The 19298-nt window shown below is 44.1% G+C and overlaps 1 protein-coding gene across 2 annotated transcripts in view; it reads left to right on the forward strand.

Annotated features, from left to right (window-relative positions):
• The first annotated feature begins 6323 nt into the window (after positions 1-6323).
• The window catches only part of LOC146060190 (mitogen-activated protein kinase 14), a 96055-nt gene continuing 83080 nt past the window's right edge, over positions 6324-19298 (forward strand). For both annotated transcript variants that reach the window (XM_083173150.1, XM_083173151.1), the window contains exons 1-2: positions 6324-6682; positions 15042-15171. In XM_083173150.1, coding sequence (XP_083029276.1) covers positions 6564-6682; positions 15042-15171 — 249 coding nt within the window. In that variant the 5' untranslated portion in view covers positions 6324-6563. The remainder of the gene's footprint in view (positions 6683-15041; positions 15172-19298) is intronic.

The following is a 19298-nucleotide window of genomic DNA, read 5'->3' on the forward strand; positions in this document are numbered from 1 at the left end:
TTGAGTGCACATGCCATAAGCAGTATATTGGGAAGACCATAAGAATGCTTTCCAGTGGTACTACCATTAAAGTCCAGTGGTACTACCATTAAAGTCTAGTGATAGTGCAGTTAAAGTCCAGTGATACTGCTGCAGTTTGTCACATATCGGAGGCTTACCTCCGGAGCAAGGAGCATCTGGCAGGGTGCACATGGTGGCGGGGGGCATCCCAGGACGGGGCTGACCAGATAGCTTCTCAGGAGGAGGCGCATACCTCCCAACATGACCCTCTCCAGTAGGGACACATTGCTCTGCTCCTGTACTTCCTTCTTAATATATGATTGCCATCACCTGTGGTGGAACACCTTTCTTATCAATTAACCTGTTTCACACAGAAGAGGGTAATCATACATTAAGAGGAAATTCCAGGAGCAGAGCATTGTGTCCCTCCTGGAGAGGGTCATGCTGGGAGGTATGCAGGCAACAGGCGTCTTACGTGCGCATACCTCCCAACATTACCCTTTCCAGGATGGACACAATGCTCTGTTCCTGAACTTCCTTTTTAAAGTATGATTGCCGCCACCTGTTTTAAACAGGTTCAGGTGTAAGAAAAGTGTTTCCACACAGGTGATGGTAGTCATAAATTAGGAGGAAAGTCCAGAAACAGAGCATTGTGTCCCTCCTGGAGAGGGTCATGTTGTGAGGTATGCGTGCGGCGTCATCCACCATCTTGCCGATGTTTATGGTTAGTGCTGGTGGTTTGTGCAGGATGTGGCTGGCTCTGGTTTCAGCAGGTGTCCTCTGTACAGGAGGGCACCATGTTGGAGACCAGATCAGACCAAGTCTCTTGAGTCTTTGTGCTAATGGTTCAGTCCTCTCTCTTAAAAGGAATCAGGTGCTCAGCCTTATGGCCAGTACTTACCAGTGTAAAGTGCTTCAGTTCTAAAGGTGCCCATAGACAGTCCGTTCCCAGACCGTCCGTTCTGTACTATGCGATGCGCGCATCACATAGTACGGTACAAAAAGTATGTGCTGCACATACTTTTTGTACTTGCTAAACTTTGCATCGGATCGCATTGCATGCACACCGCATGCACTAGGCATGCGATCCGATGCGAAGCGTGCTAATTAAGACCGTTTAACGGACCGTGTATGGGCCCCTTAAGCCTCAGATTTTTCTCGCTACACTAGTCCGGTCGCTGTTATTCTCGTGGTCGTCTATTTATGCTTTTGGAGGTTACCTTGATGCTGGCAGCCTTTAAAGCCACAGCTACTTAAAGTCTTTCTGTGCCCAAAGTTATAAAATCTTCAACATCCACAAAGGGATTGGAGGATAAGGATGACATCTTGCCTCTGTAGAGCCAGTTTGTACATGGAGAGATGAATTGTTTATTTTATGTGGGGGCCCAAACAAAGCAATAATTTCAGCCATAGCCGTGTGGAAGACCCTGTCGGTGAAATTATTGGGTTGTTAAAGACAGAGTGCATGTCTTATTTATGCAACATAAGGGTGGGAGGGCCCACGGACAATTCCATCTTATACCTCTATTTTTTGGGGGCATTATATGCTCTTTGGGGCCTAGTTTTTCAAACTGCCATCCTATCTGCCTCTGCAGTGCCACTCCTAGATGGGCCACGTGTTTGTGCCACCCACTTATACAACATCAGGTTTTCAGAATAGACTGAAAATGAGTGGAAATGAATGTAATTGAGGTTGATAATAGTGTAGGAGCTAACAAAAATCCAGATCCAAAACACGTAAAGGGTGTTGTTTGGGAACAGATCCAGATCCAAAACACGGCTAGAGATACAGACCCAAAACATGAAGAGTGACCGGTGTACACCCCTACTCATAAATACTGTGGGTCTGCAGAATGGGGGAGGGGCTAAAATGACGCACTTTGTGTAGTTTTAGACCTGCCCTCCTCCCGCAGATTCACAAAATTCTGGATTTTATAAAGCAGGGAAGGGGGAGCAGGGGTAATGCAGGAGACTTGCCCACCTTCCCGGGAAGCCAGGAGGGGGACCCGATTAGCCGGACCCTGCCGGGAGGGTAAGCAAGTGTTTGGGGGGGGGGTCTTGATAAATGGAAAGCCTAATCTGTTAGTATGGTGCGCTCTGCTCCTGTCCCCACAGCCCGCAGGCTTTTTGTCCCCTTGCACTCCACGTCCAGCAGTAGGCAGTTCCCCAATATATCCCTGTGCACTGTTACATTTCAGTGACAGTGCGCTCAGCCCGCCTTTACTGTGTAGATGCGTGCTGAGAAGCCCACTGTCAGAGTTGTGTTTGTCCCACGCTGCTGAGGAGAAGCCCACACTGCAGCCTTAGTATAGTGTGTGACTGAGGAGAGAGGTTGGCGTCACCGTCCGCAGCGCATCCTGACCCCAGGCAGCCATCCCTGCCAGGACCATCCTTGTCAATCATCGCCTCAGGATTAATGCAGATAGCGCCTGCAACGCTAGCCCCGCTGACAGCCTTCACAGACCAGCTATTAGTCTGCACGCTGCATACCCAGGATATAATGTAGCACCCGCCTGGGTTCCGGTGTGGGTGCTCAGGTAAGTGTGCAGGGATTTATCAATATAGGTTAACAGTCTTTTGACTCGGACAACAACAAGATTTCAACCAACAAAGGTAAGTTTTATTGGTACTTATGTAATATCTTGACTCCCGTTTTTCTTATGAGACCGCGTCCCCTTGCGGGGCTCGCTGCGCTCACCACGCTTCGGGCACGGTGGCTCGCTGCGCTCGCCACACTATATAAAATCAACTCCATGCGTAGTTAAATAGTAGGGGTATGAAAAAATGGGGTGCATTTAACACGGGAGTCCAGATAATACATAAGTACCGTTTTATTAAACTGGAACTTCTTCTTTTCTTTCTTTCAATTGAAGTAAAAGGATTTAACTATCTTAGGCAATATAATAATAATTTTCGGTACCTGTTATCAAAGGTCATGCAGTGTATACGAAACTATCACCTATTAATTACTAAGTATATTCAATGTAATAATTATTACGGGATTATTGCGCAATAATGTCTTATATATTATACTATCTCTATACTCTAAATGTACAACTTCTTCTATTACAGGTTATATTCGTACAACTTTAAAATCAAATGAACATTTAAACCATTTGATATTTTATCAAAGAAACAGGACTGACGGTAAGTTTCATAGATTAAGGTAGTTCTCACGCGAGTTCCTTAGACCTTATTAAGTCTCCTATGTAACACTTCCTTGCTTTTAAAAGACAAGTTGTAACGTTGTGTTTCTCCAGCTACACTCTCACTTTCCCTGTATCTGTCAGATAGTATATGAGCTATGGGTAGAAGTACTTAAGTGATTTTCACTGTGCACAGTCTAGATTTGAGGTTAAGCTACAACCTGCTAACAGTAGGGTAAATGTACATAGGCTGATCTCTCCCTTTCCAATCCTCTCTTTCTCGCACCAGGCTGTCTGTCCCTCTTCACAAGCTCAGGCTAGGTATTCCTTTATATGGGCGTCCCCTCACCCCCCTGGAGGTCGGGCTTAGCCCTCCTGACTTGACTCTAATTGGTTCTCGTGCTGATAGAGGTGGGCGTATCCTTAGATGCAGGAGTGTAGATTTTACAGAGTTTTGTGGGCGTCCCCTGACCCTCCTGAGGTCGGGTTTAGCCCTCTGATTTGAGGATCCCTAATAGATGCTATTTTGGGCGTTTTTATGTGGGGATGCTATGCTGGACTGGCAGAGAATAGGGAATCGCACTCACCATCTCTCTACAGCGAGCTCCGGCAGCTTTCTACTCCAGCTACGCCCCCTCCAACGACGGGCACCACACTCTTTTGACGCTCGGCAGGGTCCTGTATTAATCCTACCCGACTGAGCTCTCGTCCGAACCCCCAGGCAGCTGCCCGCTCCACCGCTGAGAACACTACCACCGGAGGGTTTCCCCAGCGTCCTGAGTGAGTTTCCTCCTTCTTTCCTGACACCGGACTCTGCCACCGGCAGCAGCGCAGGTCTGACACCTTCCTTAGCTTTCTGGGAACTGCGCCACCGCTCTCAACAGCCGCGGGTAACGTTTTTCTGCATTTCCCTGCTACCGCAAACCATCCAACTTTATTTTAGAGACATTCAGCAACACCCGCTGTGTCTCCCGGACAGCATGTTAACAACGGCAGCACATTAAATAAAATACAATTCGCAACCCTATAATGGTCCCCTATGGGGAAATATCGGTTCTCTCTAGGTTATCAGTGCATAACTTATGTAACAATATTCATTCAACAGACTATACACATACATGTGGGGTTCTACAATAATAAGTAGAGTATCTGCATCATACACTGTGTACATCTGCCAATGACATTATACATGCTATATCAGGGTTGCCGACTTTTAGAAACTCCTCTCCGGGAGAATCCCAGAGCGGAAACTTTCAGCAGCTGTTTGGGGGGCTGGGCTTGAGCGTGACATCATTAAGCCCCGCCCCCAGGATGGAAAATAGCCCAATTTACGCATCTCTGTGGAGGGGCAGGGCTAAAATGAAGCGATTGCACCATTTTAGCCCCGCCCCCTCCTCTGAGACCTGCAAATTGCGGCATTTAAATGCCGTGATCGGGGGGGTGCAGTGGGGGGCCGGGAGAGGGACCCGATTTTCGGGAGACTTCCGGCCATTCTCAGAGGGTAGGCAGCCCTGTGCTATATACTGCATACCTGTAAGTTAACCCTTTGATTACTTAACTCTATGCTCACTCAAATAAACCACACTCCTGGTTAAGCTTCCAAAACGTGTGTCATCTAACACTATAAGCACCACTATATACTCTGCCAACATAATCAAGCCATACGGGAGATAAAAAAAGGTAGGGAACCACTGTATGTTGAACAGGTAAATTGGTAAGAAAGGTGTTTCATCAAAGGTTAAAGCAATCATACATTAAGAGGGAAGTCCAGGAACAAAACATCTTGTCCATCCTGGAATGGGTCATGTTGGGAAGTATGCTTTAGTGATCCAGCTTGATGCAATTGTTTAACTATAATATGGGTCCTCAAACTGCGGCCCTCCAGATGTTGTGAAACTACAAATCCCAGCATGCCTTGCCACAGTTTTGCTATAAGGGAGTGTTAAAACTGTGGCAAGGCATGCTGGGATTTGTAGTTTCACAACATCTGGAGGGCCACAGTTTGAGGACCCATGAACTATAACATGGGGTATGGGTATGGGTAAAAACCAGACCCTGACAACACCCCGGAATGGGGGGTGTGCTGCCTGTGACAGCCATAGGCGTGCGCAGCACATTTTTTTAGGGGGTGCACCATCAAAGGAGTGTGCATAGCTCCACCTATTGGGCGCGTCTAACACCGCCAATCAGGCGTGTCTTCCATCATCTATTGGCACTCGCTACAATATAAAAAGTCTCTCAGCCGCACCATAATCTCCGGCCTATTTCAGTTTTAATGTTCTAATTACTCTGCGTAACAGTACATGCAAATACAGTCACAAACATGTATAGATGATGCAGGTATTTAGTAATACGACAATGGTCTAGTTCAATTAACAATGCAAACACACATATAATTGATTGATCGGCGCTTCTTTAGGAATGGAATACAGTTCTAAAAAGCAAAAGTCTTTGGTTAAGTGTATTGCTGGTATTGTTAGTGGCAGAGGTGTTCATAAGGGTGGGGCACAGCATTAGGGGGTGCCTGTGCACCCCTAACACTCAGTTAATGTGCGCGCACCTATGGTGACAGCTGTCACCAGGCAGAGGAGTGGGGAGAATAAAGCCTCATGGCCTGTATGGTTCAGCATGTTGCAAAAACCAGATCAGTCTGGACCACAAGGGGAGGCTGTAATCTCCCCTTCCCCATGTCCCTGGTGAAGGCTACCACAAGCATCCTCTCCAGGAGGGACACATTGCTCTGCTCCTGCACTTCCCTCTTAATTTTGATTGCCATCACCTGTCGAGAAACACCTTTCTTATTAGTTAACCTGTTCAAAAACAGGTGATGGCAATCATACATTAAGAGGAAAGTCCAGTAACAGAGTAGTTTGTCCCTCCTGGCATGGGTCATGTTGGGAGGTATGCCGGAATGCAGAGTATGATGTCCGGTCTAGCGTTCCGCAGTCTTGTCCGGGTCCGGTTTTTACTTAGTCCCTATACCTATAACATGTCCTAAAAGTGAAGCAGAACAAATAAGAAGCTGATTTAATCTTGGGTATTTTAATACACTATAATCAATGTCCACGAACATGCATAGGGCGGCTTCCTGATCAGATTTGCAGTCTCAGTCCGGTTCCCACCTGTACACACGCCTGTTGATTTTCAATCAATGAAATGTGCCATAGCATAGCCCCGGATAACGCTAAACGACCCCGCCGTGCCCTGCCTGGTCCAACTCGACTCAACAGAGCTTCAATCCCTCTCCCTGCCCCGCACCGGGCATGCGCCTTGTAACATGGAAGTTGCACAAGGCGTGGGGAAATCTCGCGGGAAGTGGTGGAGTTCTGTGTTGGTTGGGTTATCTGGGGGGGCTGTGAGTGAGGGCGCGGAGTCGGGTGGGTTTCTTGTGCGAGGTGTGGGGTACTGCTGCAAGCAATGTCCTCCAATTCCCCTTCTGGGTTTTACCGGCAGGAGCTGAACAAGACGCTGTGGGAGGTGCCTGAGCGTTACCAGAATCTGAGTCCCGTGGGCTCTGGGGCTTACGGCTCGGTGTGGTAAGTCATTGGCGAGCTGTCTGCTACCTGTGCCTGTCACTTTGCTCTGCTAAGTGCAGGGGCCCTGTGCATGATTTGCTGGTGCTCTGCCCTTCAGGCCACATCTGAGTGAGCCAGCCTCCCATGCTCTATTCCCGGCTGCACACTCAGGCCTACAGCATTGGGAGAGATTAGGACAGAGATGGGACTTTTTGTTCCGTATTCTTTCGTTTAACTGTGCAGTTCTGGTACACTTTAGGAGCTAAGCCACAGTTTGCACGAAGGGCTTCATAAATGAAGCATAGCTATGCAACTATAAAAGAGATTGAAATTGCACGCAGCAGCTAAATCTGAAGGTATATATTGTGTAGGGAGAGTTGCACTTTTGTTTACATTTCATGCGTTCACGGTGCACATTAAAGTGCCTACAACCGTCAGAGTTGTTGTATGCATTTCATTTTGTTATAGTAGTCTCGGCTTTTTTCATTATGTTAACGCAGGGCTGCAAACCTATGCAAGGGTCATAATGGGAAATTACTGCATGCGAAAAGGCTGTAAGCTATTCTGGGATCCAGGAAGCTGTTCACTGTATGTGACTGCCAAAAATGCTTTTGTGTTGCATATAGAAGATTGCATGTAGTTACAAAATGTACTGCGCATAGACCACTTGCACCAACCATGGATTTACCATATATTTTATACAGGTATCCCTTTTCCTCACCTCAACATGGAAACCTTCCTGCATTCATAATTACATGGCACATGTTGCATAAAATCCACCCTCTTAATTAATGGGCACATATTGCACGCAACTCATGGACTGCCACTATGCAGGGAAAAAAAAAGAAAAACTTCCTGGACTTAAGCTGCACACACCATTTGCTTCCAGAATTATTCTGCATAAATACAACGCAGACAGAGAGGCTGCACCCTTGAAAGTACTGCCTATACAGTAGCCACTCATCTCTACAAGATGAATGATGCTCTAATAGGCAGCAGCAAGTCATCATTTTGCTCTTTAAAATTTGCTTGTTTGACCTTGCCCTACCTTTGTACAATGTGTGTTAACATGAACAAGTGACCAGATATGCCTATAGTAGTCTACAATTGTAAAGCACAATGGAATCAGCTGCGCTAAATAAGAAACTGTAAATGTGTGGTATATTCAATTACAGTGCTTCTAAATTAATATGCCTGGGTAAAGTTTGTTTTACCAATATTCCTTCATAATCTTTCAGTAGCACAACAATACTTTAATCTGCAATCTGTACATATTTAACTTATTTAATGAGGCTGAAGTTGGCTTCTTAATCATGATCCAGCTTCTTACTTAAAAAAATGTTAGTATTAAAACAATTAAATTAAGCAGGATCATTAAATTATTATTGTAAAAACAAAAAACTATCCACGATCCACTTCTCAATTGTATTTTGTCTGTGCTAATGTGATTTTAGTCTAAAAAATAGGCTGGCAAAGGTGCCAGATTTCATCATTTTGAATAAGTAGCTGGTGTCCTGCAAGGGATAAACAGTGTTGGTCAAACAATATGACCCTTGAAACCCACACTTAAGCTGCCCATACACGGAGCCGTTCGCCGGCATCCGTTCTGTACTATGCGATGCACGGTCCCGCGCATCACATAGTACAGTACAAAAAGTATGTGCTGCACATACTTTTTGAACTAGGTACACATCGTATCGCAGTGCATGCACTAGGGATGCGATCCGATGTGTGCTGTTTAAGTACCAAACGGATCCGTAAAACGGACTGTGTATGGGCAGCTTTATACCGGTTTCAGACTGCAAATGCCGGCTCGCACCCAGGATTAGGACACAGGTCCCATCCCCAGTGTGGCACGGTATATGCGGTCTGAATTCTCTGTCACAGACCCGGCTTATTGCCGTGTCGGTGACATCACACGGGGTGGAGCTGAGTGGCGGCATGTCACCGGGGGCTTGGGAGGAGTCAGCACTTTGAGCTGACAGTGCTGCCTCCTCCATACTGTGAACGGGACCCGGATCGCTCGACCCAGGCACCTGTTCACACTGCTCTTGACACGAGTCAGAGCCGTATTCAACCCCCATCATTACCAGGGTTGAACTCCCATGTTGCTGGACCCGAGGTGGCCCTTTCAAACCGCACTTCGCCCCGTGTTGGGGCCGCAAGGACACGGCAATAACCCGGCCTAATGTAATAGGCAAAATGTGAACAAACAGATGTGAATCATGGGTGTGTAAACACATAAAGGTATCTTTAGGTATAAGTGTATCTTTAAAGATACCAAAGTAAGGAGGGTAGGTTCGTACCGTACTCACATGTACGATCACTATTCAAATCGTATCAAGGTATCTTTTTGGATCCCACAGGTTTTGCTAGAAGGTGATAGCGGAATTCCTCCAACCATTCCCAGAGTATCCAAAAAAGAAAAGAGAACGTTCTCTCTGAATTGGCAGAGTATGGCCATTCACTGCCAGTCAGGTGCTTCCAGGGTTTACAGGTATGGTTACTGCACAGCTCCTCTCCACCGACGCGTTTCGACAGATAAACTGTCTTTTTCAAGGCTGGAGAGCAGTTGTGCCTAGTGCAGGTATTCATTTGGGCCAAAACCCATCTCTGTTTGCCTTTGAATTCATACACATACATCTCTAATTTATGTATGTCTATGTTTCTATTTTTTTCTCTATGAGCAAACTACTGGAGCAAACAAGAAACCAGCGCCCATCATACATTGTTTCCTTTTCTTCTGCAATTCCGTTGTCAAGAGGTATCTGGTGAACCTCTTCTTTCCAGTGTACGGCTGCAGGATTCTGGCTTTGCGCCTTGGGACGATTTCATTTCTTCCTTGTATAAAGATGTGAATCATGTCATTTATCACATAACTGACATTAGGTATGAGATATAAACACAATTTGCTTAGTGGGCTATTCTGCGTAGTGAGATCGCATTGCATGGCACTTTTTCGTGCCGTGCCATGCGATACAATCTCACTAGTTAATTTATTCACTGCACCCTGGCCACGGATCGCATCGTACGCAAAATCGCATGCGATTTAGCACAACACCACCAGTGTACATGTCTATGCGAAGCAATGGGATTTAGCACACCCCCACTATCCACGTTACCCCGAAGCATAGCAAGTCCTCCCGACCTTTTCATACCCCCACTATCCACGTCGGAGTGGAGATGATTTTATAACGTGTGGCGAGCGCAGTGAGACACCGAGCCCGAAGCGTGGCGAGCAGACACGGAACACATGTAAAGTAATCTGCGTCCCCTCGCAGGGCTCGCCACGCTTTGTGCTCGGTGGTTCGCCACACTTTATAAAATCAACTCCATGCCGACGTCGATAGTGGGGGTATGAAAAGGTCAGGAGGACGCATAACCGCGGCGCTCGCCACGCTTCGGGGTGACGTGGAGAGTGGGGGTGTGCAAAATAGCACACGATAAAATCGCATAAGTGCTTTTAAAATGAAGTACCATCACATCTCATAGCATGGGTGCTTATACAATGAAAAATCGCATCACACCGCAAATAGCATGCCGTGCGATGCGATCCACGGGCAGGGGTGCACTAAAAATTAACTAAGGAAACTAGTTAACTAGGGAAAATTGCATTGCATATGATACGATTTTCTTACGGTGCCGTACGTATGTAAATTTTTGCCCTGCAAATACACAAGTACCATATTTTTTCCCAAGTAAAAATTCTGATACACGGGCGCCTTGATTCAAAAAAGTTTGGGAACCACTGCCTTAGAGTGTCTTAGTTTTGTGTGTACCCTCCACGTCATTTGATGGTTGGCGACCATCAAATAATGTGGGTGTTTCCCCATAGGCTGCGAATGGAGGTTAATATAAAATAGCCATTCGCGGATGAATTTTGCCTGCTAAGGGGGCTGGCGGGATTTACCTGTGGCGGGCGAAAAATGACATGCAGCTTTGCGAACTTCACAGCAATGCGTATCAACCAGAATAACCTGCTGCTGAAAGTTGCTCAAAACAGCATGTTTGAGCGGCTTTCATCTCAATGCCGCCCAGTGCGTATGCCCCGGCAGTGCGCTCTGCTGCGTGCTACCGCAAAATCGCTGGGAAAGTTGTTCATCTGCTTGTATTACCAGGGGAAAGTCACTCAGTGTGTATGCATTGAGAGGCTTTTCCCATAGCGATGAATGCGATCATCGCTGTCCATACACGCTGGGCATAGTCGCCCAGTGTGTATGGACCTTTTAACAGATCTGGTCAAAATAATGTATACCATACATTCATAATTAATCAATTTAAACTTTATATAATCCTTGGTCAAAGTCATTTGCAGGTTGGTTATATGTAAGTGACTCCTCTGGTCCCGCACCTAACAAGCTGGGACCAGAGTGAAGTGAATATATGAATGAATAATGAGAGGCTTCCGGGTGAATCATATTTTCAGTGAAAAAAATTCAGCGCAAGGAGTGAAAACAGCCTGATTCGCCGAAAAAAAAAAAAAAAAAAAAAAAGGTCAATCGGGAGCGTTGAATACTGGCCAAAGTTTGTGTACTAGCTCAGGCACTGAATTTGAATGCCAAGCAAGCCAGTTACAGTACATTTTATTTCCTCTGTAGTGCCAGTTACAGATGTACCCAGTAGGTTTTTATCAAAAAAACCGCACATATTTTGGAGACTATGGTTTTTATGAATAATTTGGATAAGGGATACTCAACCTGTATTGTTTTACCAACGCTGTTTAACCCTTGCAGGACAACATCTACTTATTCAAAAAGATTAAATCTGGGACCCATGCCCACTTTATCGCCCTATTTCTGCCCAAATCCTTGTTGGTCAAAATAAATTGCAAGGGGTCATATGTAAATGACCCCCTCTGTGTGGCTTTCAAGTTTCATACTGTTTGATCAACGCTGTTTAACCCTTGCAGGACACCAGCTACTTATTTAAATTGATGAAATCTGGGACCTATGAACCTTTGACAGACTATTTAATGACTAAAATCACATTGACACAAGCAAAATACAATTGAGATTTGTGTCATGGATATATTTTTGTATGTACAAAAATAATTGAATGGTCCTGCTTAATTTAATTGTTTTAATATTAACATTTTCTGAATAAGAACAAATAAAAAGTGAAAAAGAAGGGATATGGTCGTATTGTCGACAGCACTGAGGTTGACTGTCATTAGGTTGACAGGGTTCTAGGTCGACATGGGTTTTTTCACTGTTTTTTGAGCCGACATGCAGTATTTCATGCCCTGCCATCAGCTAGGGCATGGTGTGAGAATAAAATAGTGTGCCCGAAGCATAGCGAGCAAAGTGCATGTACCTGTGGTAGGGAATATAGATTGTAAGCTCCACTGGGGCAGGGACTGATGTGAATGTTCAAATATTCTCTGTAAAGCGCTGCGGAATATGTATGTGCTATATTAGATACTTAATTAATAAAAAAATAAACGTCAGCCTTGTACTTGTGTAACAAGTTGTTAATGACAGGCATGTTTTCCTAAAGTTGCTGCATGTTCTAAAGCTTTTTAAGGTCACCTGTTGCCAGCATTTACTGGTTTCTAGGAGAATTATTTGGTTTCCGCGCTTGATATGCTAAGCAGCTCCTATGGGTTTGCAATACTTGGGTTTCTGTTAAGAGCGCTAAAAATGGTGATTTTTGTTTACTGGAGGTATAATGAAAAAGGGAGGAGAGTAGGGCTGTACATAAAAATGTAAATATAAAAATATATATAAATGTTGGGGATGAAATTATTGATAAGTGGTACAGCCTTGTCTCTCTCTAGCAGCAGCTTACTACCTCCAACACCCAGGGAGAGAGATTTTTATGTACAGCCCTACTCTCCTCCCTTTTTCATTATACCTCCAGTAAACAAAAATCACCATTTTTAGCGCTCTTAACAGAAACCCAAGCATTTACTGGTTGCTATTATTGAAGAGCTGATACATGACAATGCACCCTTTCAACTTGTTAAGAATTGGTGACATCACTAAGGAATTTCAAGGGGTTATTCTGTAGCTGTGGTTTTTTGGAGGGGGCTTTCCCAAAATAACACCCATCGGAGCATTTAATTAGTTGCGTTAGCTTATTGCAGTTTTATACATCGCATATATACAATTACAATTTGGAAGAAATGTGTGTAGGTGCCTACCATATTAAAATAATTAAGTTGATGGTAACTTGTGAGTTATATTGACGGGTGTGGTATAATACCCCAACAGTCGGGATTCCGACAGTCAGTACTCCGACGTCGGAATCCCGACTGCACAGCGTGGGGAGCGCAATGAAGCCCCTTGCGGGCTCGCTGCGCTCGCCACGCTGCGGGCACGGTGGAGAGCTGCGCTCGCCACCTATTTTATTCTCCCTCTATGGGGGTCGTGGACCCCCACGAGGGAGCAGTCGGGATTCCGACATCGGAGTACTAACTGTCGGAATCCCGACTGTCGGGGAGCCGCCCGGCACCCATATTGACAAGTGTGTACCCAGTTTTAGAGAAATACCTTCTTTACAACATGGTAACATACTCCAAATAAATTATAATTTCAGTAAGCTTACTGCAACTACAGTAACCAGACTGGGTTTTATAAATGACAATTAGGAGTTCTTTGGCTGATGATAATATACTGTCCACTCTATCACCCCACCAGGCTTAATACACTGGTCCCTTGTAGCAACCTATTTAAAAAAAAAAAAAAAAATTACTTTAGTAACATATACCCCTTTCACACCAGCCTAAATTCCCAGGTTGAGTCCGTGAACAACCCGGTACTAGCGCTGGTGTGAAAGGTTCCCGGGACAAATTACCGGGCTAATTTTCCGGCAATCCAACCCCGCTAGGTAGCAGGGTTGTTCCCGGGGACCTGGCTGGTGTGAATGGGGTAGGGTATATTTACCTGGGTTGCCGGTCCTCTGTGTACTGTCGGGCTGGGAATTGACACAGGTGGCGGGCGCAAATGACGGAACAGGCGCCAGAGTGCAGCGTCATCTTCATCCACTGCCTGTCCCGTCATTTGCGCCACCGCCTGTGTGGATTCTCGGCCCGCACAGAGGACAAGCAACCGGGGTGAGTATTCTCACCGGCGCCATCCCACCGACTGCCCGCCTCCTGCCAGCCTCCTTCACACACCAGAAAATGCAGGGACTTTTCTGGTGTGAATCGGTCCAAACCTGGGAATGTCCCTGCTTGTCCCGGGAATTCCCGGGTTTTTCCCTGCATTTCTGGTGTGAAAGGGGTAATAGAGGCTTTATGTTCTCTCTTATTGTAAGGCAATAAATGAGGATGACAGATTAATTCAGTCACTGTTTCCTGCAATATATCCTAATTTTAATAAATTGGGCAACTGTTTTTTATATACTAGATTTGTATAAATGTTAACTGTTGAAATGGCAGTATCTAATATGCTTTTTAAAACAGTCTATTATTTTCTCATGGTGCATGATTTTCGACCGGCTGTGGGTCTCTGCCATCCAATTGGCAGCAAGAACTTCGGTCACAGTAATATTTAGACCCCCGAGCAGTTGTGAAAAATTGTTGAGGTAAAAATGTTATCACTTGACTCATGATAGGTACACACCTGTAGATATATCTGAAGTTCAGTTGACGTCACAACTTAGCGGGTGCATGTAAATGTGCCCGCTCGATTGTGACCGTCACTGATGACTGGGCAGTGTTGTATGTAAACCACTTTTACACTGAAATATTGCCTACTTGTTCGCCCATATACACAGCTCAACATATCAGTCACCAGCTATGCTACACATCTGACACAGTGGGGGAAATTTACTAAAGAAAATTTGTAAAAAAATAGGTGTATTTGTATCCAGAAATACACTTATTTTTGACATTTACTATCCCGAAAATACGTAAATTTGTATCCGTATTGATGTTCTATCAATACGAATAAGAATTGTCGTATTTTCGGGATAGTAGATGTCAAAAATAAGTGTATTTCTGCATACAAATACACCTATTTTTTACAAATTTCCTTTTGTAAATTTTCCCCCAGTATGTCTGAAAAATGTTGCTGGTACCCTCTGCCTGATGGTCCAGCAATACATCAACCATTCAGTTCAATGGCTGATCTAATTGCCTGTGTGTACCTAGCATCCAAATCCTTTGTGGAAGTTTCCAATTGTCATGCCACCAAAGGGAATGTGGTGCCATCTCATAGAAATTTACAGCACTTATCAAGTGTGTGTGTGTAATGTTTTAATAATCATGGATGTAAAACTGCTTATTAAACATCTATCATGCTCTGTTAGTAATGTGCTTCAATAAGAAATGAGTAATTCTGTACTGCCTCATTTTCTTTCAACAGACTTCACATACTGACTTTTCTTTGTGTAGTAATCTTTTTATTTATTTTATTTTTTTTCCCTGTACACACAGTTCGGCCTTTGATACGAAGACAGAACAGCGTGTGGCAGTAAAAAAGCTTTCCCGTCCCTTTCAGTCCATCATCCATGCCAAGCGTACCTATAGGGAACTTCGTCTTCTAAAGCACATGAAACATGAAAATGTGAGTTGCGTTCATTGCGTAATGTATGCCCCAGCTATTTTGCATAGAAGTAGACAGATGTCATGCTAAAAAATGGTGATCAAATTAATGGAAATTCTACACATTACAGAAAAAGATGAAGTTCTTTATATTTTCAGTTTCACTTGGTACATACTGGCTTTACATAGTTAACAGGTGCTAGGAATAATGGGGACTGGGCTCCCAGTATGGCAAGGCAACATATTTAACCTTTGGTGCAATGCAGCCCTATGGGCACAAAAAATACAAAAATGTTTCAAATCTATTGTTAAAAATATATTGTATAGTAAGTCATGTTGCGCTGCCATGTTGAGTATGTGTAAAAGCCTAGTGTTGGGCCCTAGGCACAGAATGTATTTCAAGTGTATTTTAATTGTAATTTAAAGATAAAGCTGCGCTTACTTGTTTCATGGTTGTCTAAGGAGAACCCCCCCCTCACAGACAAACTAAATGTGTTCTGTTCAAGCCTCCTCCATGAAAGTAGCATGGGAAGGCTACGCAACACTGCCAGCTAAATGTTTTCATTGCACTCCAAACAGCTCCTACTTAGTGGTCCGGGATCTTGCCTGCCCATCTTGAAGTAGACAACCTACTTATTAAGTATCTATCAGCATAGCAGCTTCCATGTATTGTAAAACCAGGTTCTTTTCCAGCATAGCTTTGTCGACATCAAAGTCCAATCTGGTGTCTTCACAGTGCCTCCAGTGCTTGGCCTTTTACTGGACACTTCTGCACAAAGTGTTCCTTCTATGGAAAAGACCCAGGTAATTCGGGATTTGGTCAAGCTGCTTCTCAACCAAAGAAGGTGTCTATTCACCTCTTACATTCCTCTCCTGGATGAGATGGTGACCATTCAATTTGACCAGTTCCATTCTACAACTTTTTTCAGTTGTACCTGCTGTCCCAGTCAAATCTTCAACCACAGACACTTGGTTGACTTTCCACTCGGACTCTCATTCCCCTGCTCTGGTGGCTCCAGACCTCCACTCTCATGCTTTGCTTCAGCATCTGGGGTTTGATTCTTCTGACAATGAATGACTGGGCGGTCGCAACAAGTAGTTGACAGGTGGTTTTTCAATAATACATGACCCAGATGCTGCTACACTGATTGAGCATTGGTAAGTAGAATGTCCAGGTATCATACAGTGGTAATCCTCAAGGACTGTAGATGGGCAACATCCCCTCCATGATCTTCCTGAATACTTGGGGTGCTGATGACAAGCTTTGGTATCTTGGATTCAATTATTCTGACCATGATCAACTCTTTAAGGGGTGGGGATGTGGTTGTGGCAGACAGCAGATTTCATGATCACCTCAGAGCAGTCTATAGTACCCTTCTGGCATCTTCTCTTCTACAACTGCTGCCAGTTTGTGGGCAAAAAACTAAAGTATGCTTAGTCAACACATTTGGGAAGAGTGACATTCTGAACTTCCTTATAATGCAATTGAATTGGCATCTAAATTTAAGTGTGTGCATGTATCAAGTAAACGTCAAGTAAAAGACCACTGTTAAATATTGCTGTTCAGGCATACTCATGTACAGAGCAGTGATAGTTAAATACATTAAATATCCAGGACAAGTGGGTCTTGAAAATAGTCAAGGGGTACAAGTTAGATTTTCTCAGCACATCAAGGATAGGCAAGGTAGTAGTGTCGAGACTTATATATCCAGACTTGGTAGTCTTGATTCTACAAAAGAGTCTTGAGTGATTTTAATCAGTTCTGCAGCAGTAGCGTTCCACAATTAGAAGAGAAGAGGGGGTTTTATTCCCACCTATTCATTGTGCTAAAAAGCTTCAGGAGGGTTCAGAACCATTCTGGATTTGAGAAGCTTAAACAAGAGAATAAGGAAGAGAATGTTTCTGATGGAAACTTCAGTCTGTCTTCATGAGTCTGAGAAGAAAAGATTTCCTGGTGTCCATAGTTTAGCAGGATGCCTATTTTCATATTCCTATAAAGAAAACTGACAGAAAATTTCTAGATTTTGTGTGAATGGAATGCATTATCAGTTCACTAGCCTGCCCTTTTGCCTGAATGCCGCCCAATGCCGTGGGCAAGCGGCGGTAGCGAGCAGGGCTTCCTGCTCGCTGTCACCACCCCCCCCCCTCATATGCCAATTCACCCTCGCTCCATTTTTTGAGCGAGGGGGAATTGGCGTATGCGGCTCCGAGACTCACGGCTAAAAACAGCGAGTTTTTTGCATTAGCCGCGGGTCTCGCTGTTTTGGGCAATTTTTGTCGTCCTGTAACGGCGAGGATTTCCCCAGAACGTTGAATAGGGCGGGCGGCTGGCAAGGGGGTTAATCAGCGAGGATCGCTGGCTTCCTGCAATCCTCGTGGTTTAACCCCCTCGCCAGTCGTATTGAATACCTGCCTTAGCGTTTACCTCTTTGCTCCTGTATTTAAAAAAGAAACTTTCTCTAATTCAATGTTTTTCTACTGCATTATGTTCATTCTATCTTTTTAAGCACTTGTAGTCCAACTGGAGAAAAAGCACTATAAAAATGTATTATTATTTTATAAAATATCACTTATTATCAGATACCGCTAAAAGGGGGGCGCTGTGGTTTGCACTGCAACTTCAGTCAAGTGTTAGAAGTTTGATTCAGGCTAGAACCTTATCTCTGGGTATATTTGAATGATGTTCTTGTGAGTTCTCTGGTTTCTTCCAATATTCCAAAAGTATACTGGTGGTTCAATTGATGGATAAATTGGGGACCCTGTCTAGTAGTCATTTAGTTTGTAAGCTCCAATTGGCCACTGACTGGAATGATTACACATTCTCTTTACACCACAGTGTAATAGGATTGGTGCTGTTTTAAACTGTAACACAGTAAAGGACATATGACACTGCAAGAGCTCTAGATAGGTATACAACTCCTTTTTATATTATATTTGTGTTCATGACCCTCACTTTTGTATATGAACTGCTGCAGAAATACTTAATAGTCCTTAAACTAATCATTTCAGTACTAGCTTTATTTATATTTTTCATCTTGGATCCAATTTCTTTGAAAACCCCCCCAAATGCTGTCATTTAAGTATGTAAATGATGCTTGAATTTGTTTTCCTAATTTGCATTTTTGAAGGCCAAACTATTAAACTTTTTCTTTTACCTTTTGTGGACAGTTTGCCAAGAAGGGTGTCAGCAGTAATCTCCACACTTGGTCTATAAAATCTTGTTAATTTTATTTGCTATTAGTGTCTAATCGCCTTTCTCTTTATAGTGTATAAATATTTTAAGTTGCTTTTTTACTCCTTTTCTTACATTAATTGAATCTTTCTATTCTGATTTTAAATAATGCTTACAGTCACACTTTCAAAAAAGGCTTAGACTTCCAGTAAGGTAAAAATATTCTGTACATCCCTGCCAATCATGAAGATCACCTGATTCAAAAAGTTGAATCGTGGGACATGAATTATTTTTCTGGAATGAGTTTTTAAACTTGCAGATTGCTTTCTCAATGGTTTTTGAAACTTTAACATCTTAAGTGATATGGCCAGAAATTTTCCAGGCTGTGCTGCCGGTGCAGGCCACCCTGAAAATTTTCATGCATGCCACTGACCCCTAGAAAAGCACCAGTGGAGCACCATCTGGCTGCTCCACCCACACAACCGCCGCCACCCCCTGTGTTGCTCGTGCGTCGGGACCCCTCCGCCACCATACGGTTGAAGGCAGGATGGTGGCTGGGCAGCCTCAAGGGACCAGTGTTCTGCCCATCAGTGGTGTGTTTTTAGGAGCAGAATAAACCTGCATTGTGAGGAAAACCCACCACGTAAGAGGTTAAAAACAAATCACATTAAAGAACTTTTTCTACTTAATTTGATGAAAAATACTTAGTATCATTTTTCAACTATTAAATTAGTATTTTACTAGTAGTCTTACTGAGAGATTTTAGGGGTTCAGGTTAATTGCCGTGCCTTTTCTTGCTCTTTCGTAGGTCATCAAAGCATGACACTAGCACAAGTGATGCAAATAGGCTTTTACGACTGAATTGCCCAACTCGCAAAGGCTCACTTGAAAATAACCCATGCTGTATTGCAAGGTGTGTCCTCTGAGGACGGTGTCAATGTCCTAATTATGTGTAAATAACCAGAAATATGGACCAC

The sequence above is a fragment of the Crinia signifera genome, chromosome 2, assembly GCF_055691185.1.
Source record: "Crinia signifera chromosome 2, ASM5569118v1, whole genome shotgun sequence".
Classification (NCBI taxonomy): Eukaryota; Metazoa; Chordata; class Amphibia; order Anura; family Myobatrachidae; genus Crinia; species Crinia signifera.